The following is a 27846-nucleotide window of genomic DNA, read 5'->3' as shown; positions in this document are numbered from 1 at the left end:
CAATTACGGTCACAGTTATGAAAACTTGGGACACTAAAAGAGGCCTTTCCACAGACTCTGAAAAACACCAAAAGAAAATATGCCCAGGGTCCCTGCTCAACTGCGTGAACGTGCCTTAGGCATGCTGCAAGGAGGCATGAGGTATGCAGATGTGGCCAGGGAAATAAATTGCAATGTCCGTACTGTGAGACGCCTAATACAGCGCTACAGGGACAGGACAGACAGCTGATCGTCCTCGAGAGTGGCAGACCACGTGTAACAACACCTGCACAGGATCGGTACATCCGAACAACACACCTGTGGGACAGGTACAGGATGGCAACAACAACTGCCAGAGTTACACCAGGAACGCACAATCCCTCCATCAGTGTTCAGACTGTCTACAATAGGCTGTGAGAGGCTGGACTGAGGGTTTGTAGGCCTGTTGTAAGGCAGGTCCTCACAAGACATCACCGGCAACAAAGTCGCCTATGGGCACAAACCCACCGTCGCTGGACCGGACAGGACTGGCAAAACGTGCTCTTCACTGACGAGACGCGTTTTCGTTTCACCAGGGGTGATGGTCGGATTCGCATTTATCGTCGAAGGAATGAGCGTTACACTGTACTCTGGAGAGGGATCGATTTGGAGGTGGAGGGTCTGTCATGGTCTGGGGTGGTGTGTTACAGCATCATCGGACTGAGCCGGTTGTCATTGCAGGCAATCTCAACGCTGTGTGTTACAGGGAAGACATCCTCCTCCCTCATGTGGTACCCTTGACCCTCCAGCATGACAATGCCACCAGCCATATTGCTCGTTCTGTGCGTGATTTCCTGCAAGACAGGAATGCCAGTGTTCTGTCATGGCCAGCAAAGAGCCCGGATCTCAATCCCATTGAGCACATCTGGGCCCTGTTGGATCGGAGGGTGGAAGAGTGTAGTAAGAACGGGCAAATCTGGTGCAGTCCATGAGGAGATGCACTGCAGTACTTAATGCAGCTGGTGGCCACACCAGATACCGACTTACTTTTGAATCCATTTGAAATTCACTGCTTGACTGAGGGACCTTACAGATAATTGCATGTGTTGGGTACAGAGATGCAGCCGTCATTCAAAAATCATGTTAAACACTATTGCACAGAGTGAGTCCATGCAACTTGTGACTTGATAAGCACATTTTTACTCCTGAACTTATGTAGGCTTGCCAAAAGGGGCTGAATACTTGACTCAAGACATTTCAGCTTTTCATTTGTAACAATTTCTAAAAACATAATTCCACTTTGACATTATGGGTTATTGTGTCAAGGCCAGTGACAAAAACTCAATTGAATCCATTTTAAATTCAGGCTGTAACAACAATCTGGAAAAAGTCAAATGGGTGAAGTCTTAACATTGAGCCAGCAAGCATTCTAAGCACAATACACATACATTTTTCATACAACACATTCATCTGACACAGATCATCATCATGATTTACATTCATGCACAAAATGGGGTTGATTCCTGAATTAAAAACAGAGGAAGACAAATACTCAGCCAAAAGATCCAGTGAGGTTGGTTCTGGTAATAATCTGATGTGGTCTTTGAGCATTGTAGTTGTCATAAGACACGGTTCTGAGTCGTGGGTTTGTCCCCCATACAGGGTTGTGTTCATTAGGTACCAAACGGAACAAAACAGATAAACAGAAGGACTACCTGGACTTGTCCAATAGCTAAATGTTTTGTTACGAAGTGAGGGTATTTGCTCTAATGAATACGACCCAGGTGCTGTGTGTCCCCCATCCAGGTGTATCAGGGGTACCTAGCTCCGACGGGCAGCAGGCCCGTCTCATTGGCCAGCCTCCAGTACCTCTCCCTCAGGAGGAAGGCGCCAGCTTTGGGGTGTCTCTGCCGACTGAAGATGCCCTTCTTGTTGCCCACCACACGGGTCACCGCTGCAGAGATGGGAAGAGAAAAGGTTCATTTCCTGAACAAAATGTGTATGTTTGTTTCAGCCGTCTAAAAGTATAAATCCTATAGATCTGTACAATAATTTCTTACAATCGCCAAATTCAACAAAATTGTTGTATTAGGTGGAAAAGGAACAGACAGCATCTGCTTTCTCTTGGAGATTGTCTACACGGGATAAGGTCTTGCTTCAAACAGTACATTATGTTCACTCCCCTGTATACACATTGGGGCCAGACCAGCATGTAAAGTGAGGATTGGGTGGGTAATCTGTTTAAGACCAGCAGTGTCAACATGGTATTCTGGAGTGCTGGTCTAACTGGGGTAGTGGCATGTTGATGGTCATGATTCTTGCTCTGGAACCATAACTGATTGTAGCTGATTGTAGCTGGCCCATCAGTGGAAACCAACATCAATGACTATACAGTAAAAATTCATGAAAACAAAATAGCTTTTTGGTCCTCATTTAAGGTTAGGGATAGGCATTAGGGTTAGCCGTGTTCTCAAAGTTAGGTTTAAAAATCAGATGTTATGACTTTGTGGCTGTGCCAGCTAGTGACCCCTCTGCAGAGCTGCCTCCAGTACATGAGTCACCCCAACAATTTTATTTTCACCTTCATTTAACCAGGTAGGCAAGTTGAGAACAAGTTCTCATTTACAACTGCGACCTGGCCAAGATAAAGCAAAGCAGTTCGACACGTACAACTGTTACCTCGAAATGACAAAACGACAATGTTCCAGTTTAACAAAGTTGACTATACTATATGAACACACTACAAGGTAGCCATTCCACTCAAGGCTAGGTCCATCAACAACAAGACTCCCTGCGCAGGCGCACTCTTGACTGAGTGATAGCCCCGTAATAACAGAAATATAGGGATACTTAAAACATTAACTTAACACAACACAGTTACACATGGAACAAACAAAACAGTCAATAACACAGTTGAAGAACATCTATATACAGTTTGGGGGGGGGGAGTGGCCTGTCTAAAAGTAAGAATGAACCCTCCTGATGTGCCACACCCACTCCTGCTGGCTGTACTTACAACACTGGGAGCTTTAAATACATTTCACATAAATACTGGCACCTTTTCAAGCACTGGCCTACTTTCAGCATTCTATTACCCCACCATCACATTACTAACCGTTGGTGCTACTGCTCCCTTTTTCCTTACCTGGGCATGACGGAGTTTCAGTCATTTCTGTTCAATATACACACAACTAAAACAAGCAAAGGTATGACAACCAGCTTCAATTGTATATTTAACAAGAATGGTTGTTCTGACAATTTCAATGAACTCCAGTACTATAGATTTGTATTGATTCCTCCTTACTTTGTGCTGTCATGAAGTCAGCAAAGTTCCAGATGAGCTCTCCAATGACATACTCCTTCCTCTTTCGGTCAAACACATCATGGTAGTTCTGTAAGACCATTTTCTGGTACTCCTCAGTAAACATCATGGGAGGGTCCTGTGGGGAACATAAAAATGTGGCTTTCCATTTAACTTCAGTTTCTACGGGTTCTCATTGAGACAAACGTCTATTTCACTAAAGAGATGTGGGTTGATCATTCAAGCTCAAACCACTTAGGTTCCAACTTGTGTTCTAGCCTGGGTAGGTGTTTGACAAATTGTTCAAGCATATTTGAAAAACTGGTATCCAGACCATTGTTCACCTCAGAGGCCATGAAATCACAGCAAATACACACGTGTTTACCTTATACCTTACGTCCTTTTCAGTCTGTTTCTGCCCTGTGAGGACACGACATGGAAGAGGTTCTGCAAGAACAAAGAAGTTCTGGAAGACTCACCGTGTGTAGCCCCGGAACCACGTCGGCTCCATATTCACTCTGGATGATGGGTTTCTGGTACTTCCCGTACCAGTTCTCAAACTGGGTGTTGAGCTGGAAGGGGATGACCTCCAGGTGACCTGGGTCGTGGTACCAGGAGAAGTAACTGTTCACACAGATCACATCCACATAGGGAGCCTGGGGAAAGACCGGGTTCAATGTGAGAAGAGCAGAAATACCGGGTAAACAGTGGTCAATACATTTCCATTGTAATGTATGACATTCAAAATGTCATAGTTGATGGAAATAAACCGAAAAAGGCTAGAACTATAGATACAATGGTGTTACAAAATACATTTTGATTGAATTCCCATTGTAATGAATGGAATTTAAATGATAGTGACTAAGCTAAGCACATCAGTTAAGTGGCACCACTGATCAACTACTGTCTGGATAGTTGGAGTAGAACTTCCCGTGAAATTCTGTTAAATTTATCTTACAGACTTTGCCGCAGGGAGTCACTGTGGCTGCAGAGTCAGACCTCGGGTAAGCAGTAAGACAATATTGAATCAGGGCATAGGTATGCCTTCAAAATGGCCCTACATATATTCCAACAAGGGCTTTAGAATCAAGCACAGTCAAAGGGAGACTAAAGACTGACTTTTTTTCAGTTGGTCTTTCATCAATTCCTTGCATCCTCTTCTCAAAGCGCATTGGAGGATAAGGTCCAAAATTCTCCCTCTGACCTCCTCGAATATGTTTTGGGAAGGAAATGAGAGAGGATGCGAGGAAAAATGAATTGAGAGAGCCATAGTTCTATGAAGAAAGAATCCTTCATAAGCATAACAGAGAAACAGTGAAGTCTCACCCCTTTGTCCCTGGCAAAGTTACTGTCTGTGATAAAGGTGACAGGTCGAGTTGGGTCCAGAGATTTGGTATGCGCCATCAGTGTCCTGAAGAGACACAAAAACAGAGAGCAATTGTTTACTGTTCCAAGATGGGGTAAGGGATCACAGGGTTGAGGTCGGGATACAGAGACTGATGAGTACAGGAGAAAGGACCAGGAAGAAGGAAAGTATTTTAAACTAGTATAAAGAATGACTCTGTCTCATCGTGTCAGGCTCTTTGTTGACTATGACCACAACACTATTAACTATTGTAAATGAACTGTATGAGGAAATCCCTGCTGTGTGCCCGTCCACTTCTGCCAGTCACTCCCTGGCCTGAGCTACACCTGTTAATGCTCTGTTAAGTACGACTCTTACGCATTCCACAGGCCAGTATGGCATTCTACCAAGACATGCTCAGAAAATCCATCTAATGAACAAGCATGCATAATGCACACACACACAGACTAGATGTAAAGCAAATACCAATGCTGCTTGAAATACTTGGAATTGTAGCCTTCATTCTAAAAGCTGCTCCACAATAACACATAGCCTACAATATATACATTATGCTCCTTTTCCCTTCCCCTTTACACTCAAACATATTCAAAACCATGGTAGCAATTGGAACACTTTGGAGATTATGGGTAAAGTTTTAGACCAATGGTGAGGACAACAGTTCACCTGACAAGACTGAATCCAAACAGTACGGTTGATTTTATGTGCATTTTACATTCACTGCACTTTGGTTTCCTTTCGTTATCGACAAACGCTGCAAACATTCAGTAGAATAATACTAATGGAACATTTGGGGGTAGGTGCAACATAAGATTAAAAAATGACAAGGGTTTGAGTAACAAGTTTAACTGGTGTCTCCAAGTGGCCACACACACACACACACCTCTCCAATGTGTGCACAGTTTAAGTAATTTTAATGCAAGAAAGAGCCCGAAACGGTTGTGCTTCTATAAGCTCTCCTAGCTGTGCTGTTGAGGAACTGAAGCAAGAACACTGTTTGGAACCCAGCCCTGCATCCCACCATCACACAATTAGTTGTTCACGCCATCCAAAAACAGTCGTGTAAATCACAATCGGGGTCAGGTGGGCATCATTTGATAGAATAGGCTATAGCCAGTATGGAATATGAAAGTTATGAAATCTTATCTTACACGGTTTTCACAAGGCACTTCAGAGAATAAGATTGTAATTCTGGTGCACATAAAATGGAGTTGAGTGTATTCAGGTGCGTGTTCCACCGCAAACTTTCTTCAGAATGGAGGAAGACAAGTTTGTGTCAATGACGTGAGGCCCATTGTTTAGTGGGCTCACAAGTGGCACAGCATTCTAAGGCACTGCATCTTAGTGCAAGAGGCGTCACAGCCTGGATACGAAGGGACTGTAGTATCACATCCGGCCGGGATTGGGAATCCTATAGGGCGGCGCACAATTGGCTCAGTGTCGTCCGGGTTTGGCCATCATTGTAAATAAGAATTTGTTCTTAACTGACTTACCTAGTTAAATAAAAGGTAACATTTTAAAAATTAAAAAAAAAAGTCTAGCTCAGCAATGACCATGAAGGGTAGAGAAAGCTTCAGAATGTTGGAAAACCTTACATGTTTTTCTTGAAATTAACATGCTATATTTGTAGGTTTAAAATCATATTCATGCCACTTTAACTGGCTGTATAAATAGATCCTTTACTGCAGCACTACTAAAATCCAACTTCAACTTGAAGAATGTATTTTCTGTACTAGAAATAGCTACCTAGCTGATTAGATGGGCAGCTAGGCAGGTTGGTACTGCATAGTTAACTAGCAGTAGAGCTCAAACGACAAGGCAAAAAGTATAATGCAGGCTAGATAAAGCGAACTTGCAAACTTAGCTAGATGGGTTATGAAAGAAATGCACAATTCAAAAATAGTTAGCTAGCTTGCAAGTTCTCACGTTCAAAATGCTCAATAGCTAGATCACTCACTTTCGGCTGTGCAATCCACCCCGACCGTAAAACACGTTTATGTTACGCAAACCTGACCGGTCAACGACGACAACTAGCTGGCTCGGGTCTTTGAATTGCACAAAGTGGTGCTGTTGTTTTCAATTTTTTTTTGATTGATGCTGAAGAGAAACACTGCTTCTGCCTTGACTCAAGCTATATAGTAGGGTGCCCAATCAAAAACACGTTTTTGACCAATGTGTAAAAATGTTAAGTGTAGACGATCCTATAAGAAAACCAATGGTACAAATGTCTATCATAATCCATTCCAAATTTATTTCAGTTTTTACCCTTTAAAATAAGGGGGACTAAATCACTGGATTCCAGATGAGATAAAAAAAATATATATATATATAAAGCCTTTTACATTTAAGTCAGTTCATGTCATGTACATTTTTGCGACACGCGGAAACAATTAGAAGACGACCAGAAAATGTAAAATCCACAAAAGTTGTGTCAAGAATGCTACAACACTGTCAAGAGCTTGGTATTAATTATCAGATGTATTTGGTTATGAAACATGACTTTTTGGACATAAGGTTAATGATATGTTAGAGAAAGACCCCACTGAATGAGTCAACATGAATCATATTTGTCTTGTTAAGATGTATTTCATAACATATGGAAGTGAAATGTTATCAAAGTGCATTTTTCACCAACTCTTGGCAGAGTGGGTGGACACCCTAAATATAGCTAGGTATACATAACATGCATGAGTCATGACACTTGGATGAACATTCCCCTTTTTATAGTTTTGCCTCAATATTAGCTAGGGAAAGTTCAATTTACTGGGTGGGTTGGTCCAAAATATGGGAAGCTATATTTTTTTGCTTTGGGTTGGGTTGTGTTTAAAAATAATTTTTAAAAAATTGGGCACGGGAGAGTAGGGCGTTTTTTCCCCCTGGTTAACATGAGCGTTTACTACAGTATATAATTTCCTCCATCCTAGCCAAATTTCCTCATCAGCTTGCATGTGCTTCCCCTATATCAAGGTGCTTCGGTACTTCCCTTCGCACACGGAAAAGCATAGTGTATAACTTTTACTATACCACAGGTCAGTATAGTCTACCAGTCTAATGGTCTATCCTGCCCTCTATACACCATTCATAGTGGTAGGTGGATAGTTTGTCCAGATCTGCAATAGGCTAACTACCAATCATACCACACAAAAGCATTCAAAGCTGCATCAATTTTCAATATGAACCGACAAGATCAAATAGGAATAGCTGATAGGCAGAGTAGACTCCAGGTGATCATTGTGCAAGAAAGAACAGTGACGATGTGACACACCACTCAAAAAGCTGGGACAGTTATCCTACAACACCACATTGCATTATCGTTTAAGGGAGTACGAAATTTTACTCTAGGGTGCAGTGAAAATGTCATTTGAAAAAAACGACAAAAGCCCTGTGATTTGAATGTTTCATTCGATTTCAATCAGTTGTGGGGCAACAGTTTAAAGTCTAGAAAGGCACAGTAGCAGGCCAGTCAGACTGTACTTAAGTCACTGAATGCACTGGCTGTTTTAGATCATAATTTCTCCCAAGTTGTCCTATAATAAATAATATGTTAGGCCAAATACGCACCCAGCAGGCCCAGTTATTCAGGAAGGCTTAAAATGCGCTCTGGCTCCTCTTCAATCCGAGCAGCTATTCTCCGCACACCTAGAACCTAACACTTAAATAATTATCCTTTAGCTTTGAAAAGCATTACCTTTTATACACTACCGTCAAAGGTTTTTGAACACCTACTCATTCAAGAGTTTATTTAATTTTTACAATTTTCTACATTGAATAATAGTGAAGACAAAACTATGAAATAACATATGGAATCATGTAGTAACCCCCCAAAACAGTGTTATATTTGAGATTTTTCAAGTAGCCACCCTTTGCCTTGACAGCTTTGCACACTCTTGGCATTCTCTCAACCAGCTTCATGAGGTAGTCACCTGGAAAGCATTTCAATGAACAGGTGTGCCTTGTTAAAAGTAAACTTGTGGAATTTCTTTCCTTCTTAAATGGGTTTGAGCCAATCAGTTGTGTTGTGACAAGGTAGGAGTGGTATACAGAAGATGGTCTATTACCAAATAGGGCTAAGTCCATATTATGTCAATAACAGCGCAAATAAACAAAGAGAAATGACAGTTCATTATTACTTTAAAAACCTCTCCAGGATTGGTGTCCGGGACAGCTGAGCTAACGTAGGCTAATGTGATTAGCATGAGGTTGTAAGTATCAAGGAAATGTCACAGGGCATAGACATATCTGATATTGACAGTGTGCACAGATATGAACTCTAAAATGTATTAAACCAATTAGGCACATTTGGGCAGTCTTGATACAACATGTTGATAGTAAATGGAATAGTTAATTGAATCAGTCTAAAAACAAACTTTGCACATAGCCCCATATTCTACCCACCATTGCGACCTGTACGCTCTCGTTGGCTGGCCCTCGCTTCATACTCGTCGCCAAACCCACTGGCTCCATGTCATCTACAAGACCCTGCTAGGCAAAGTCCCCCCTTATCTCAGCTCGCTGGTCACCATAGCATCTCCCACCTGTGGCACACGCTCCAGCAGGTATATCTCTCTAGTCACCCCCAGAACCAATTCTTTCTTTGGCCGCCTCTCCTTCCAGTTCTCTGCTGCCAATGACTGGAACGAACTACAAAAATCTCTGAAACTGGAAACACTTATCTCCCTCACTAGCTTTAAGCACCAACTGTCAGAGCAGCTCACAGATTACAGCACCTGTACATAGCCCACCTATAATTTAGCCCAAACAACTACCTCTTTCCCAACTGTATTTAATTTTAAATTTATTTATTTATTTTGCTCCTTTGCACCCCATTATTTTTATTTCTACTTTGCACATTCTTCCATTGCAAAACTACCATTCCAGTGTTTTACTTGCTATATTGTATTTACTTTGCCACCATGGCCTTTTTTGCCTTTACCTCCCTTCTCACCTCATTTGCTCACATTGTATATAGACTTGTTTATACTGTATTATTGACTGTATGTTTGTTTTACTCCATGTGTAACTCTGTGTCGTTGTATCTGTCGAACTGCTTTGCTTTATCTTGGCCAGGTCGCAATTGTAAATGAGAACTTGTTCTCAACTTGCCTACCCGGTTAAATAAAAGGTAAAATAAATAAATAAAACATACACTGCTGTCGCCTAGAGGCCAAAATCTAAATTGCGTCTAACATTTTTCTTTGTATTATCTTATATCTGATCTAATGTGTTATATTCTCCTACATTCATTTCACATTTCCACAAACTTCAAAGTGTTTCCTTTCAAATGGTGTCAAGAATATGCATATCCTTGCGTCAGGTCCTGAGCTACAGGCAGTTAGATTTGGGTCTGTCATTTTAGGCTATTTTTTTATTTATTTAAAGGGTCCGATCCTTAGACATGAAGTTAGTCAATACGGAATATTACGATTTTTGAAAGTTGCTTCAAGTGAAGTCGCAATAACCATCAAGCGCTATAATGAAACTGGCTCTCACGAGGACAGCCACAGGAATGGAAGACTCTGCTCTGCTGCAGAGAAGTTCATTAGCTACCAGCCTCAGAAATTGCAGCCCAAATAAATGCGTCAGAGTTCAAGTAACAGACAACTGTTCAGAGGACTGTGTGAATAATGCCTTCATGGTCGATTTGCTGAAAAGAAACCATTAAAAGAACACCAATAAGAAGACATGCTTTGGCCAAGAAACACAAGCAATGGCCATTAGACCAGGTCCTTTGGCCTGGAGCCCAAATTGGAGATTTTTGGTTCCAACCGCCGGGTCTTTGTGAGATGTTGTGTGGGTGAGCGGATGATCTCCACGTGTATTTCCCACTGTCAAGCATGGAGGAGGAGGTGTTATGGTGTACTTTTCTAAATAAATCAGTGTCACCAGCATTCAAGGCACACTTAACCAGCATTTCTACCGCTGTCATCCCATCTGGTTTGGGCTTAGTGGGACTATCATTTGTTTTTCCAACAGGCTGTGTAAGGGCTATTTGACCAAGAATGAGAGTGATGAAGTGCTGCTTCAGATGACCTGGCCTCCACAATCCCTTGACCTTGACCCAATTGAGCTGGTTTGGAATGAGTTGGACCGCAGAGTGAAAGAAAAGCAGCAAGTGCTCAGCATATGTGGGAACTCCTTCAAGACTGTTATAAAAGCATTCCAGGTGAAGCTGGTTGAGAGAATGCCAAGAGTGTGCAAAGCTGTCATCAAAGCAAAGGGTATCTATTTGAAGAATCTTAAGTATATTTTGATTTGTTTAACACTTTTTGGTTACGACATGATTCCATATGTTTTATTTCATAGTTGATGTCTTCACTATGTAGAAAATAGTAAAATAAAAAATAAACCCTTGAATGAGTAGGTGTTCTAAAACTTTTGACTGGTAGTGTGTGGCTTAAACACAACCAGGCAATGTTTTTAAAATCTGATTAGGCTACTTCCAAGTCTCCAGTAGGCATCTGCATGTTGATCCAAAATATAACTCCAGCATCCTCAAAATGTCTTGACATTCATAAAAAGGTGGGATGGAAACCTGGTTAGAGTTAAGTAGCCCACATGTCGGATATTTATTTAAATTTTTTTAAATTCACGGCATAATGGTAAAGCATGTAGTTTATTACGCTACAGATTAAATAAATCATGAACTTCACAGGGTGGTGAAAGTGCACAGTGATGAGGTTGATGCTCCTTTCAATAAATAGAGTGTCTTATTCTGGTGAATGATGATCGATGATTGGTTGCCATTTGACAAATAAAAATAATCTTGCACTTGAGTCCATAATAATCTTGTCATGTAGTAGTGTATCTGCAAACTGTGTGCCAAAAGCAGTGGGCATATTCGCTATCCCAACGCAACATTTATTTGTGACAAAAACCATCAGAGTTGAAAATGCGATGAAAACCCATTTGACTTTAAAAAAAAAAAAAGTATTGCATTTTATTTGGAATTGGTGCACAATTATGCTGGAGGGGGTGGCTTCAGTTTTAAGGGTTCCTAAACAACTGTGCTATTTTGTGAGTTTTTTCACATTGTAACTTATTTTGTAAATAATGTTGCTGCTCCCATCTCGTATGACTGAAAACAGCTTCTGGATATCAGAACAGCAATTACTCACCTCGAACTGGATGAAGACTTTTTTCATTAATGAGTCCGATGCGAAGGATGTACTGCTTCTCCGAGACCAGGCCCAAATTCCTGTCATTCTTTTGAAGTAAAGACGGAAATACAGAGGGCGGAAATCGGAGTGCCTCGTGAGGATTCGTCGGCGAGTGGGTAACCCACCTCAGCGGGACATTAAAAACGAACATCTTATGTTTCACCAAGTCGTGGCTGAATGACGACATGGATAATTTACAGTTGGCTGTGTTTCCGTGCATCGGCAGGACAGAACAGCTACATCTGGCAAGACAAGGGGAGGCAGTGTGTGTCTATTTGTCAATAACAGCTGGTGCGGATTGTCTAATATTAAGGAAGTCTTGAGGTATTGCTCGCCTGAAGTAGAGTACCTCATGATAAAGTGTAGACCACACTATCTATATTTTACATAGCCATCTATAAGCAATAAAGAAAATGCTCATCCAGAAGCGGCGCTCCTACTGGTCAGGGACTTTAATCTGGCAAACTTTAAATCTGTTTTACTACATTTCTACCAGCATGTCAAAAGCGAGAGGAGAATAAAATTTTAAAAATAGACCAGCTTTACTCCACACAGAGACACGTAAAAAGCTCTCCCTCTATTTGGCAAATCTGACCATAATTATTTCCTCCCGGCTCCTGCTTACCAGCAGGTAATACCAGTGACTCGCTCAATACGGAAGTGGTCAGATGATGCGGACGCTACAGGACTGTTTTGCTAGCACAGACTGGAAAAACCATGGTACATATTCCAATGGCATTGAGGAGTATACCACCTCAGCCACCGGTTTCATCAATAAGTGCATTGACAACGTATCCAGTTACCATACACACACATCCCAAACAGAAGCCATGGATTACAGGCAACATCCACACCGAGCTAAAGGATAGAGCTGCCACTTTCAAGGAGCAGGACACTAATCCGGACAGTTATAAGAAATCCTGCTATGCCCTCAGACGAACCATCAAACAGGCAAAGCGTCAATACAGGACTAAGATTGAATCCTACTACACTGGCTCTGACACTCGGATGTGGAGGGCTTGCGAACTATTACGGACTACAAAGGGAGACCCAGCCGCAAGCTGCCCAGTGACGCGAGCCTACCAGATGAGCTAAGTGCCTTTTATGCTCGCATTGAGGCAAGCAACACTGAAGCATGCAAGAGAGCACCAGCTGTTCCGGACAACTGTGTGATCACGTTCCCGTAGCCGATGTGAGCAAGACCTTTAAAACAGATCAACATTCACGGATAACCAGGACGTGTACTCAGGAGCATGCGCGAACCAACTGGCAAGTGTCTTCACTGACATTTTCAACCTCTCCCTGAACGAGTCTGTATTATCTACATGTTTCAAGCAGACCACCACAGTCCCTGTGCCCAAGAAAGCGAAGGTAACCTGCCTAAATGACCAACTGTAGCCATGAAGTGCTTTTAAAAAGGCTGGTCATGGCTCACAACACAATCATCCCGGAAACCCTAGACCCACTCCAATTCACATACCGCCCCTACCGATTCACAGATGACGCAATCTCAGTCGCACTCCACACTGCCCTTTCCCACCTGGACAAAAAGGAACACCTATGTAAGAATGCTGTTCATTGACTACAGCTCAGAGATCAACACCATAGTGCTCACAAAGCTCACCAATAACCTAAGGACCCTGGGACTAAACACCTCCCTCTGCAACTAGATGATGGAGTTCCTGACAGGCCACCCCCAGGTGGTAAGGGTAGGCAACAACACATCTGCCACCCTGATCCTCAATATGGGGGTCCCTCAGGGGTGTGTGTACCTTTCTGTACTCCCAGTTCACCCACGACTGAGTGGCAAAGCACGACTCCCACACCATCATTAACTTTGCCGACGACAAACGACGAGACCGCCTATAGGGAGAAGGGTCAGAAACCTGGCAGCGTGGTGCCAACAAAACAACCCCACCCGCAACGTGATCAAGACTCAGGATCTGATAGTGGACTACAGGAAAAGGAAGGCCGAGCACGCCCCCATTGACGTCGACAGGGCTGTAGTGGAGCACCAAGTTCCTTGGTGTCCACATCAACAAACTACCATGGTCCAAACACCTATTCCCCCTCAGGAGACTTCGATTTGGTATGGGTCCTCAGATCCTCCAAAGATTCTACAGCGGCACCATCGAGGGCATCCTGACTGGTTGCATAGTCGCCTGGTATGGCAACTGCTCGGCGTACGGCCTAGTACATCACTTGGGCCAAGCTTCCTGCCATCCAGGACCTCTATGCCAGGCGGTGTCAGAGGAAGGCTTGCTTTGGGCATTACTGACTCGAACGGAGGAGTCGAAAGATGTATTGTCACTGAATGAGAAGAGCAGAGCCAGTAAAAATATATTAAATTCATCATAATGTTCACTCACACTAGACACAGACAAGTTTGCTGCGTACGTTTTTACAGAGTGCATGCAGTTATTGCCAATGAATTAACATTTTACCACCTGGGCTTTGTAACTTAAAAGAAGTTGTAAAAGTATATATATATATTTATTGCTGGCTAAATGCATAAACTCTTATAAACATATGAAGTAATTTAGCGCAGTACTAAAATAAATGTATTTCAATTAGAGATTATTATTTTTTTGACCCTTTGTGGGCAGGGCTGAATCTGTTGCTAGGGACTTGTGGCATTCTGTTCAGAACAACCCAGGCTATGACACCATGTCATCCTTGTGACTGTACATGTAGCACAACGACTATAAAACTTTGATACGGTAAATGACACGAGTTTTATAATATGGAAATGTGAAGAGCACACATTTGGACTCACGGATGTGTGATGAAAGCGGTGTTTATTATAATCCGACGTCTAATCTTTCAGAACACAGTCTTCATGATTTACAGCACTCCTCACTCAGAATTGTTTTCCAAAAGTGACCCAATTAACAGGCGGGATGGGGCATCTTTCTGGTTGTGTGGTGCACACATTTAAAATATATGTTAGTTGAATCCCATACAGTGCTGTAAAGCCGACACTGACATTTATAATATATGTTACTGTACATCCACTGTGTTCCAATTTAGGTCCTTATTATTGACCAAATATGCCATTTTCATACTGTAAACGGGCTGCAAGCGTTAAAGGGCTACCTCGTTTGGAAATGTGAGAACTAAGAAGAGTTTCAGTGTAACTAACAGTCCTTGTTTACTACAATGTCACTCTTGCATGACGTTAATGTTCATTAAGTAACAAGGACGCACATTTATGGAGCATGAATGAATGCTAACATTCTCTTACTTGAAATAGAATCCAGCAGGAGGCATCTCAGCGGCCGGCTCATTGGCTACAGACCACATGACCACGGAGGCGTGGTTCTTGTCCCTCCTTACCAGTTCATCCATGACCGCCAGGTGATGTGACAGGGAGGCGTTCCCAAAACTACGGCTGGGGGGGACAAGAGACAGGATAGGGGGTTAGTGGATGTCCCGGAGACACAGAAGCCCTGACACCAGACTTTATTGATGATGTATTGGCAGAGCATTGATAATATTTTAAAAGTTCAATGCTGTATATAAACTTGCCAATAATGGTCCATTAAACAGAGTAGTTAATGGTTTAGACATGCAAGGCAAAAAAAAGGACAGGCTTAAATAAAAGTATCTTTAAAAAAAATGACTGGCACACTCATTGTGCGAAAGAACACCTTGGAGGTTCTCGTCAAATTTTTCTGACACCTGGTGACCGTGTAACCTTTAACTGACCCTTCAGAGAGGTCACAGGAACCGCAACGGTCACTATGATGACGACTTACATATCTTTGATGCCCACCCCGGGACACTCATCGATGACCACGATGCCATGGCGGTCTGCCATCTGCATTATCTCCTCAGCGTAGGGGTAGTGGCTGGTCCTGAACGAGTTGGCCCCCAGCCACTTCAACAGGTTGAAATCCTTCACCATCAGAGGCCAGTCCAGGCCTTTGCCTCGGATCTGACACGCACACAGCAAGCAATGAGGACAGTTGACACAGACCAATTTCTATTGAATTACAGAGTCCCATACACATAAAACCAGATTTTAAAAAAGTGTTTATTCTAAACACTGAGAACCTAATCAGATGATAAGAACTTATATGCCACAACCTTCTTTATTGCTTAAATTCCTTGGCAGATATGACAGAACACCTGGTGGAAGTCAGTTGCATACACAAGACAAAACTGACACTGCCCACTTTTCTGGTTCAGAGTTTTGCTGCCCTCTAACGGTACTACTCAGTACTCACATCAGCATCCTCATGTTTGTTGACTCCATGGAAATAGAAGGGTTTGTTGTTGATGAGGAATTGTGTGTTGGTGACCTGCACAGTGCGGATGCCCACAGGCAGAGCATACACATCCTCATAGACAGAACCCTCACCACTTGTCGTCATGTGAACCTGGCGATGAGGGATGTATTTGGAAAATATATATTTGGAAAATATTCAGACCTCGACTTTCCCCACATTTTTGTTACGTTACAGCCTTATTTTAAAATGGATCCCCCATCCCCCTTATCAATCTACACACAATACCCCATAGTGAAAGCAAAAACACATTTAGAAATTTTGGCAAATGTATTAAAAATAAAACTGAAATATCACATTTAAATAAGTATTCAGACCCTTTACTCCGTACTTTGTTGAAGCACCTTTGGCAACGATTACACCCGAGTCTTCTTGGGTAGGAGCGACAAGCTTGGCACACTTGTGTTTGGGTGGTTCTTCCCATTCTTCTGTGCAGAATCTCTCAAGCTCTGTCCGGTTGGATGGGGAACGTCGCTGCACAGCTCTTTTCAGGTCTCTCCAGAGACGTTCGATCGGGATCAAGTCCGGGCTCTTGTCCTGAAACCACTCCTGCGTTGTCTTGGCTGTGTGTTTAGGATCGTTTTCCTGTTGGAAGATGAACCTTCGCCCCAGTCTGAGGTCCTGAGAGGTCTGGAGCAGGTTTTCATCAAGGATCTCTGCACATCTTTCCCTCAATCCTGACTAGTCTCCCGGTCCCTGAAAGATATATCTCCACCGCATGATGCTGCCATCATCATGCTTCATCGTGGATGGTGCCAGGTTTCCTCAAGACGTGACGCTTGGCATTCAGGCCAAAGGGTTCAAGCTTGGTTTCATCAGACCAAAGAATCTTGTTTCTCATGGTGTAATTGTTGCCAAAGGTACTTCAACAAAGTACTGAGTAAAGGGTCCTTTAGGTAGCTTTTGGAAAACTCCAAGTGGGCTATCATGTGCCTTTAATGAGGACTGACTTTCGTCTGGCCACTACCATAAAGGTGGTGGAGTGCTCCAGAGATGGTTGTCCTTCTGGAAGGTTCTCCCATCTCCACAGAGGACCTCTGGAGCTTGTCAGAGTGACAAATCGGGTTCTTGGTCACCTCCCTGACCAAGGCCCTTCTCCCCCGATTGCTCTTGGAAGAGTCTTGTTAGAGACTTCTTCCATTTAAGAATGATGGAGGCCACGGTTTTCCTGAGAATTTTTTGGTACCCTTCCCCAGATCTGTGGCTCGACACAATCCTGTCTCGGAGCTCTACGGACTATTCCGTCACCCTAATAATGGCTCTGTTTTTGTCCTGCCATGACTGTCAACTGTGGGACCTTTATATAGACAGGTGTGTGCCTTTCCAAATCATGTCCAATCAATAGAATTTACCACAGGTGGAGTCCAATCATGTTGTAGAAACATCAATGAATGATCAATGGAAACAGGATGCACCTGAACTCAATTTCAAGTCTCATAGCAAAGCGGGGGGAAACAATGTAATCAATTTGAGAATAAGGCTGTACTTAACAAAATGTGGAAAAAGTCAAAGGGTCTGAATACACTAATTAGGTGAAACGTTCAGATTCAGGCTTACACAACTCCAAATTCTATGGGTCAGATTTATTTTACCAATCAGGTCAATTAAGAACAAATTCTTATTTACAATGACAGGCAGATAATTATATCTGCTGTACAAGACATTTTGAACGTTCTGTAATTTTGCAACTTTCTGAAAGGCTACAAAATAATTTTTGTTACATAAACACAGGAAGTGGATGTGTGTGTGGGTGGTGTGATTGAGTTGTCAAACTGATGCTATGTTCATGTGAGCTGTGAGTCATCCATCACACGGATAGGGTGATACATGAGTAAAAACTGCAAATTATTTGATTTCTGCATATAATCATTTGATGTAGTTTGCATTGATAAAAGGTTTGACAAAAAAGGCCGTAAAGGAACAGTAGACTAATACAACTATGAATGCAGCCCAACTCACCCCCATAGAATACAGATAACCTGGATTCTCATGCATTAGATACGGCCACCACAGGTTGGCGTCCGTTACTTTGATGACCCCAGAGGGTCCAGTGGAAGAGGCCACACAACAGCCATCTTTGTCTGAGAGAGTCACCGTCACCGTGGGGTTGGGACTGCCCAGCACCGACACCTGGTAGGAGAGCAGACCTAGGCCACATAACAGAAGAAACCAACACCTCAGTACACTAGTGCCATTTTCACACTATTCCATAGTTGATGGAATCATGCAGAAAAGGACCATGTGAAAAGGAAATATCCGAGTCAGTACAGTTTTGGTCGGAAAGATAGTGTGAAAAGGGTATGGATGTACAGGCCTAAATAATTTAATGAGTGATCAAGTGAATGAGAATCTTGTCGTTTTCTTTTTTTGCACTCACCAATGTTGTCCGCAAAGGTTGTCAGCACTGTGATGTCATCCACATACGCCTTAGGAGTGGTATACAACATTACAGGCCGATGTAAACCAGCATAGTTGAAGAAGTCAAAGTTTGTGTTTTGCACAACATAGTCAGCAGGATACCTGTAGACAATAGACATAGATTTTCCTCCATTTATAATCCAAAACATGTTTTCCTAACACCAGAAAAGGAATCAAAAGTTAGTTAGCCTCGACCTGTCATTTTAGGTTTGGTCTGTAGAAAATCTTAAAATGTGTGTCTGGCAATGTGAGATTAGTCCCAACTTAAAAATGATAACATAGCGCAGTGTTTCCCAGACTCTGTCCTGGGACTAGTGACGACTCATCCTGAATTTAATCCTGCTGCTCTATCGATCTCTCCATACATTGATTGTATGGACACAATTACTCTCTTCATCATGTCACCTGGTGGGGTCGTCTATATGTTGGATAGTCCCTGGGGGCAGGGTTTGGAGAGTCAGGGTGTTGTTGACAGCTATGGTGATCCTGCAGGCCCCACCTGGGTTGTTACGGAGGACCTCCACTATCTCAGCCTCAAAGGGAAGATGGCCGCCCTCGTGCTCCATCACTTTGATCCCATTCACCCACTGGCAGGGAAGGAAAAGAGAGAAGAAATACTGTTATTCCCATGTAGCCAGAGTGAGTCTTTACACAATATCATACCTTTTTCAATGAGGGATGTGCACGAACATTGCAGATGAACTCATGTGAGAGGAGGTTGAGGAGTTATCCTACGAGCGAAACAGAATGGCAACTTAAGCAGAAGTGTTTGAAAATTTGTGAGATACTCACGACCACTGAGTAGTAGTGTGCACTCCCAACTCGCAGTACAACTCTGGTTTCCTCAGACACCCATCCAGAGGGTACCAACACCTCTCTCTCGTACCACACCCAGCCAATGAAATCCCTCAGCCGTGGGTCCTGGGTGATGTCATTGTAGCTGGCGGGCACAGGCATGTCAATCACTGGACCACTCTACATAAACAAATACAGGTAAAGAGCGAGAGAGAAAAAAAAGAGTGACAAATTCAAAGTTATTTGAAACAGGCTATCCCTTTAAAATCATTTTGAATTATTGAGAGTTTACAAAGCATTAGCTAAAATACTATCTATATATTAAGCGGCGATATGTGAATTTTTCCATAGTAGCCATTAAACTTTGGCTTGCAGAAAGGGTCGGTTTTTGCCGATACTTTTTTTGTTCTCGAGTCAGAAGTGTATCTTAAAAATGTCTGTTCAGTTGCAGGTGGTTCTCCAAAAACCAGAGAATATTCAGAAAAACAGTTCCCTTGCCATTTTAGCTACCAGACACCTTGCATTTCTAGTTGTTTCTATGCTACGCGGACACGTGTAGAAGTAAATGACAGCCATAGAGATTAGTGATGCACCGATATTTTCCATGCCAAAAAATAACCGATATTTAACATTTTAGTGGCCTTAAGCATTCCAGTACAGTTAAATAGTTAACACACACAGCGTTCTAATGCACTGCATGAGTTGTCACTACAGTCCCTGTTTCGAATCCAGGTTGTATCACATCCGGCCGTGATTGGGAATTCAATAGGGCGGGGCACAATTGGCCCAGCGTTGTCCGGGTATGGCCGGACAACGCTGGGTAGGCTGTCATTGTAAAAAAGAATTTGTTCTTAACGGACTTGCCTAGTTAAATAAAAAAAGGTTGCGCACACATGTTATTTTGTTGGCATTTACATATGTCCCCATTACCAGTAAAACAATCCAAACCTATTTCTTTCACTTATTTGCTGTGCTGTTTCGTTGTTCAGTCATTGCATTCTTAACTCAGATTTCATCATACATGCCAAGCAGTGAAGTTTCAGCTCTGTCTGTCCGTGGCCTCTCTTCCTCTGTGAGCACTGTCACCGTGTCTATCATTTCATGTAAACCCTGTTTGTCTGCATCGAGGTAGAGGTCCTTGTATGGTGGCGACATTAGAGAATTCCACCAAATCCCTTGTTCACAGCCTGTGTCGGCAGTTTTGACGACCAGGCGTAACAATGCCATGACAGAGGGTATCACGTCTGCTGCAGACGCAGTTGATGAGCTTATTTCTCCAGTCAGTTGCTCGAATGGAGCTGGGAGTGTGTTTATGTCTCCAAGTTTCAAACATGTTCTCAAATGCCATTGAAATTGCAGCAGCAGTATGAGAACCAGCACATTCATGAGCATGCAATACAGCTTTCCTCAGTAGGAAATCCTTGACGACCCACTGTGCCGTCAGACTCTGCATGCTGATATTGCTGGTCCAAATGTCAGTGGTGAAGCTAATAGCAGTGATGCTATTACTGTGCAACTCTGGTAGTGCAAGATCTGAAAAATAGCGCACTAGGTAGTGCGTACCAGTGCTCCACCAGTCGGCGAAAGCCAACATTACCCACGACAGAACAGGTAATGAATTCCATCATCTTGGCGTTAATGGATTTTGCCTTTGAGTTGTCTCGCTGACATTTTCTTACTCTTTCAAATGACTGCTCGATCCACACAGCAGACATTGTGGGCTAGGATTGCGGTGTTGCACATGCAACGCAAAATTTTACTTGGCGTCATATAGGTATGCACGTCAGCTTTGACATCAGTTCTGCACATCTGCATTAAACTAGACATCGGGCCGATGTCAGCATTTTTAACTAATATCGGCCAATTCCGATACGTTCACCGATATATCGCGCATCCCTAATAGAGATAATTACAGGACCCAACAGTATATGTCCCATTATGGCATCTGAGAGCGTGGGCAGCACCATTGAGGCCATCTCTCCATTTTGAAGTAGGCCTGGTCAATTTTCTTCTACAAGTTTATACACAAACTGAAATGTTTCATACTGCCACCTATATAATGTGTTGTTTCAACCGGTATAAAGCAAAGGTTGGCAATTTACTGCCACCTGCAATTACGGAATGTTTTATCACAAGTATAATTAATTCATTGGCTGATCCCTCCTGATGACCTGGATGGAATTATGTGATCCTTCCTTAACCCATAGGAAGTCCCACCCTGTTGACTACTGCAAAATGGTGAAAGTCCAATGGCGCTGCCCATGCTAAAATGGGCTTTTGGGCCCTAGAGTCATCTCTGTGATAACAGCGCATCAGTGTGACCACAGAACTACACACATGCAAGAGGCATTTCTCACGTGATACAAAACATGGATTTTTACCATCTTTCTGAATATTCTCTGGTTTTTGGCAAACCACCTGCAGCTGAACACGGACATTTACAAAATACCTTCTTTGTTCTCGATTCGGTATAAAAGGTGTATCTGCAAGTACCAGGTTAGTTGAAAAATTGCCTGCATGCAGAACTGCAGGAATTGTTAGCCCCTTATAGGAGATGGAGAATTTTTTATATTTGTGGTCAATCTTCATGTAAATATTTTTTTTTTTTTTGTTGGGGGAAATCATGGTACTAGCAACGTGCATGCCCCGCCCACCTGAGGATCTGTCTTTTTCCAGCCACCCATTTCCCGAGTCTGAGGTATGCAAAATTCACTTAAAATCACTCTGGATTGATTGCTTTAATTTTACTTTCATAATCTTTTTGGTGCCTTTCGTTTCTCGTTTTAACATTACGACTGTGGAAATGTTTATAATGACCTGTCTAACATACCCCTGTAATGGATGAAACGTTTTCAATGGAATACTTTGGCTTTCTGTTGAATCTATAAGAACGCTAATTAAAGCTCCAGTGGTGATTTAACGCAACGTCTTGACACTTGCATCACAAGAAAGAGAAAATACCTTTATTTTGATGGTGTTCATTTGTGGAAGAAAAAAAGTAATAATATAGAGCCAAGCGTGTTGATTTTTATCCGAGGGTATCCTGCTGTTGACACACACTTGTTGAATTAGGCAACAGAACTTGACAAGACAGTGCAGGTGATTGCAGGTAGGCCTAGACGAGTACGTGTTTGGTGGTTACAGCCCTGTTCCACCCCTTTAAGTTAATATACTCATATATGCAAATAGGCGCAGTTTATTTATGCAAATGTCCTTATTTTAAACAAAATCTCATACAATAAGAAAATGTGATCGATAAATATCCCTTTACATACATAGTTTCTCTGGCAGCGCTTGCAAACTATTACGGACTACAAAGGGAAACCCAACCGCGAGCTACCAGACGGGCTAAATGCCTTCTATGCTCGCGTCGAGGCAAGCAACACTGAAGCATACATGAGAGCACCAGCTGTTCCGGACAACTGTGTGATAACTCTCTCCGTAGCCGATGTGCGCAAGACCTTTAAAACAGGTCAACATTTACAAGGCCGCGGGGCCAGACAGATTACCAGGACGTGTACTCGGTGCACACTTGGACCAACTGGCAAGTGTCTACACTGACATTTTCAACCTCTCCCTGATCGAATTTGTAATACCTACATGTTTCAAGCAGACCACCATAGTCCCTGCGCCAAAGAAAGCAAAAGGTAACCTGCCTAAATGACAACCACCCCATAGCACTCATGGCGGCAGCCATATAGATAGCACTCATGGCGGGCACTCATGGCGGTAGCCATAGATAGCACTCATGGCGGTAGCCATAGATAGCACTCATGGTGGTAGCCATAGCACTCATGGCGGTAGCCATAGCACTCATGGCGGTAGCCATAGCACTCATGGCGGTAGCCATAGCACTCATGGCGGTAGCCATAGCACTCATGGCGGTAGCCATAGCACTCATGGCGGTAGCCATAGCACTCATGGCGGTAGCCATAGCACTCATGGCGGTAGCCATAGCACTCATGGCGGTAGCCAGCCTTTCAAGTGCTTTGAAAGGCTGGTCATGGCTTACATCAACACCATCATCAACGGAAACCTTAGACCCACTCCAATTCGCATACCGCCCCAACAGATCCACAGATGATGCAATCTCAAATCACACTCCACACTTTCCCACCTGGACAAAAGGAACATCTATGTGAGAATGCTGTTCATTGACTACAGCTCGGCGTTCAACACCATAGTGCCCACAAAGCTCATCATTAAGCTAAGAACCCTGGGACTAAATACCTTCCTCTGCAACTGGATCCTGGACTTCCAGACAGGCCACCCCCAGGTGGTGAGGGTAGGTAGCAACACATCTGCCACGCTGATCCTCAACACAGGTTCCCCTCAGGGGTGCGTGCTTAGTCTCCTCCTGTACTCCCTTTTCGACCCACGACTGCATGGGGAAGCAACAACTCCAACTCAATCATTAAGTTTGCTGACGACAACTATGGTAGGCCTGATCACAGACAATGATGAGACAGCCTATATGGAGGACAGAGACCTGGCAGTGTAGTGCCAGGACAACAAGTCAAAGGAGCCAATCGTGGAATACAGGAAAAGGAGGGCCGAATGCCCCCATTCACATTGACAGGGCTGTAGTGGAGCGGATTGAGAGCTTCAAGTTCCTTGATCACCAAACTGTCATGGTCCAAACACACCAAGACAGTTGTGAAGAGGGCACGACAACACCTTTCCCCCCTCAGGAGACTGAAAAGATTTGGCATGGGTCCCCAGATCCTCAAAAGGTTCTACAGCTGCACCATCGAGAGCATCCTGACCGGTTGCATCACCGCCCGGTATGGCAACTGCTCGGTATCCGACCGTAAGGCGCTAGAGGGTAGTGTGTACGGCCCGGTCCATCAAAGGGGCCAAGCTTCCTGCCATCCAGGACATACATACAGCGGTGTCAGAGGAAGGCCCCCCCCCCAAAATTGTCAAAGACCCCAGTCAACGAAGTCATACTGTTCTCTCTGCTACAGCATGGCAAGCGGTACCAGAGTGCCAAGTCTAGATCCAAAAGGCTCCTTAACAGCTTCTACCAACAAGCCATAAGACTTCTGAACGATTAATCCCCCCCCCCCTGTTTTTACACTGCTTCCATTAGCTGTTTATCATCTATGCATTGTCACTTTACCCCTACCTACATGTAGAAATTACCTTGACTAACCTGTACCCCTGCACATTGACTCGGTACTGGTACCTCCTGTATATTGCCTCATTGTTATTTTATTGTGTTACTAACTAAAGTTTAAAAAAATAGAAAAGTAAATATTTTCTTAACTCTTATTTTCTCAAAACTGCATTGTTGGTTAAGGGCTTGTGAGTAAGCATTTCACGGTAAGGTCTGTTGTGATACCTGTTGTATTCAGCGCATGTAACATAACATTGATTTAATCACTCTATGAAAAATCACACACACTCTATGAAAAATGTTACATTTGACAAATTGGATAGCTGAATTCCCACCAAAATCCTTGAATTCATTATTTATCCATGCCAGTAAAATGTGCTATAATTAAGTCAATATTGGATGGATTATAAAAATTCAAAGTTTGGAGTCTTCATCCATTATCCAAACAATTGTTTTTAAAACTGAAAAATGTTGATGAACGCTGCTAACGGTACCAATAATTGCTTCTAATAGACCAGATGCATGTCCTTGAACTGATTATTTTAAAATCGTACACAGAATGATAATTTAGGTGCTAATGGCAGCCTGCAGTACCCCAGTTGCCTTTCAACTTGAGTTACTCAATGAGAGGGGGCAGCGCTGAGCAAGCCTGCAGTCACTTCCTGGAGTGGCTCAAACAGCACGTTAGCTTGTGCTTAACTGGGAACAGTATGAGGTCGAATCGTGACATCAGTGACCTTCACGTCAGAGCTCTAGCATTCCGAGATGGATGACCGTTCAAATCTATTATTTTTTTCCCCCAGTTTGAGATTTACAAGTTCCCAGTAGTTTTGAACGCAGCATGTCTTCATGAGATGCCATCTTAAGTCTTCAATACGCTATTGAGTAAAATAATTTTATAACTAAACCAAGAGAACTAAACCAACCTGTCGTTTCTAATTGGAACAAGTTTGTCATAGTGGGCAAAACAAGCAAGTAGGGGTGTGTTCTTCAATTTCAGAGCACTCTCGCAGAGTGTAAATTCATCAGTTATTCTGCACTCCGGTACAAACGCCTAACGCCTTTTACACATGTCCAGTGTCAGTAAACGTCAGCAAAAAAGCGCAAGTTACAGTCACCAACACTCTGGATAACCAGCTCTGCTAGGGTGAGTAAAATGGTCAGAGTGAGGCGTTCTCTCATTTGTGTCTGGAAATAGCTAGCAAGCCAGCCAACGTTAGCCAACACACCCCTATTTTCAGAGCGCACACTGGATGCTCTGGCCGAGGAGTAGGGTTGATCCAAGCATTCTGACCACTTCCAGTGTGCGCTCTGAACGCTCAGATAGCGAAACGCTGAAATTAAGAATGCCCAGAGCACACTCCAGATTGAATGTACGAACACACCATAGGTGGGCAGAGCCAAGCATGAGCTAGCAAGATTCTATTGGCCTGTTCTCACATCTGCATGTCTGTTAGGGACCCTGAAGTGCGCGTGTGCAAAATTTCTATTCACTTTCATACTCATGAACACTTTTTTTTATTTATTTTTTTTACTTTTGTAAAGTCTACTAAAGTTAGTCCACCATGTTCGTAACATATTCTAGTTTTGGGAACAGAAGTTGTATTGAGAGCAAATGTTTTATTGATGAGATTTTTCAGAATCTTCTCCCACTGGGCTTCCTCTCACTGCCATATTTGGTAGTGAGTGGAAACACCAAGCGAATGCTCCACATTTATACATCCGGTGAAACATCTGTCTCATTGTCCTGTGATTGAGTCTTCACATAAGAAGTGTCACGTGATTGAGGGCTTAGTCCTAATGACGTGTTTGAGATTTTAAAATGGGCTCATGGACATCTGGTGTATTAAAAGCAATTATTGGTACCATGATTGTTTTGAAATGTGTATTTATTACACTAAGATGTCAATCACATACACATTTCAAAACAATCACAAAGATTTCCATTTTGGATTCAATTAGAAGGGGCAGTCAGTTCTCCTCAGCTTTGTCCATCCACCTTTATTTAACTAGTCAAATCAGTTAATAAGAACAAATTCTCATTTACAATGACGGCCTAGGAACAGTGGGTTAACTTCTTGCAAGAATGACAGATGTTAACCTTGTCGGCTCGGGGATTCGAACAAGCAACCTTTCAGTTACTGGCCCAACACACTAACCACTAGGCTACCTGCCACACCATGTAGGATTACAGTCATTGCTTTTGACCCTTTCAAACTAGCCATGGTATATCACCGTTGTAATGTATAACTACTCAAATACATGCAACTACTTGGCTAAACAAATAGTTCTAGTTGTGAATGTCAACTTATTTATTGGACTAAAATGTATTTACTCTATGTAGTTGCAACAGACTACTAAACTGTTTTTTTGCTGACTAAAGATAGAGCATTCTGCAAATAAAAGTTTAATTCAAATTTCCCAAACACACCACACTCATTGAGGGGAATTTATAGCGACCCATAACTAATTATGCACAAGCAAGACCCGTAGTCCACCTGCACATACGATTAACGACAATATCCATGTTACATAGTTATGGTCTCTTTAGACAATGCCAATGGATGTTTTACATACCTCTGCGAGGCGACTTTTGTACCATGCTTGTTCAAAGCCCAAGTTCCTGTTGAGCGAGTGGTCGGCCCTGAAGTTCCATAGTCCATTCAGTTCTTTGATCTCTCGCGACGACGACTCTCGAGGAAAGAGCATTCCACTGTCCTTGAAATGACCGACATTCCACACTGAAGATAGGGATAAAAAATACTTTACTAACCGTCTAAACCCCTCCATTTTTTTTTAGCTCCCACATTAGCTAACAACAAAGCAGAAGAGACGTCACGCGACCAGCCATAAGTCACGTGATCATAATCTTTGATTCATTCAAATGTTCCCAAAACATGCTGACATTCTCAAACTATTTCTTTACCATTGTATTTTTCTAAGCATTATTCCACAAATATTTGTTTTTGTGGATTTTTGTTGTTGTAACATTCCCGATGCATCAACAATAATGCAATGCTTAGCTCTGGCCACTACGCAGAGCCTCACACAGGCGATGAATGATGCCCCTCATAAAGATCAAGACATTTGTGTGCAAAATGGAAACGTCTAAACCGGGATCGTTGTGAAGGCAAACGTCACCCACGTTGGAATTTAAAACGGTTAAAGAATGTCTGCCCCTAAAAACTAACAAATCCCTTTGAAAACGGCCTATGTGACATCGATATGAGTCAAACATTTATTCCAAATTTACTAGGAAGTGTAAATTGGATCATTTTGGTCATCAAGTCAGTCTCGTCTTAAACGGAGTTTGGATCCTGAGTGTATCAGGATGTAAATGAAGGTTGGGTTTTGATAACTCCAGATGCAAAGAAATCGCCCCTCCGCTACCCTTCATTGAATGTTGTTTTGTTGTTTTATCGCCCCCAACGCATTCAAAGGATCAC

At 42.8% G+C, this 27846-nt stretch overlaps 1 protein-coding gene across 1 annotated transcript; it reads right to left on the bottom strand.

Annotated features, from left to right (window-relative positions):
• Positions 1 to 1251: 1251 nt before the first annotated feature.
• LOC112258347 (beta-glucuronidase) lies at positions 1252 to 27245 on the bottom strand. The gene is made up of 12 exons (XM_024432672.2): positions 26978 to 27245; positions 19279 to 19461; positions 18892 to 19073; positions 18446 to 18588; positions 18028 to 18215; positions 16009 to 16161; positions 15538 to 15716; positions 15024 to 15170; positions 4586 to 4670; positions 3739 to 3915; positions 3263 to 3398; positions 1252 to 1912 (listed from the first exon to the last, which is right to left on the bottom strand). The coding sequence occupies exons 1-12, from the start codon at positions 27188 to 27190 to the stop codon at positions 1770 to 1772; spliced, it is 1929 nt and encodes a 642-aa protein (XP_024288440.1). The 5' UTR covers positions 27191 to 27245; the 3' UTR covers positions 1252 to 1769.
• Positions 27246 to 27846: the final 601 nt, after the last annotated feature.

This window comes from Oncorhynchus tshawytscha, linkage group LG09 (genome assembly GCF_018296145.1).
Source record: "Oncorhynchus tshawytscha isolate Ot180627B linkage group LG09, Otsh_v2.0, whole genome shotgun sequence".
NCBI classification, from domain to species: Eukaryota; Metazoa; Chordata; class Actinopteri; order Salmoniformes; family Salmonidae; genus Oncorhynchus; species Oncorhynchus tshawytscha.
The sequence above is the reverse complement of the archived record's forward strand: the minus strand, read 5'-3'. Positions and strand labels throughout refer to the sequence as shown.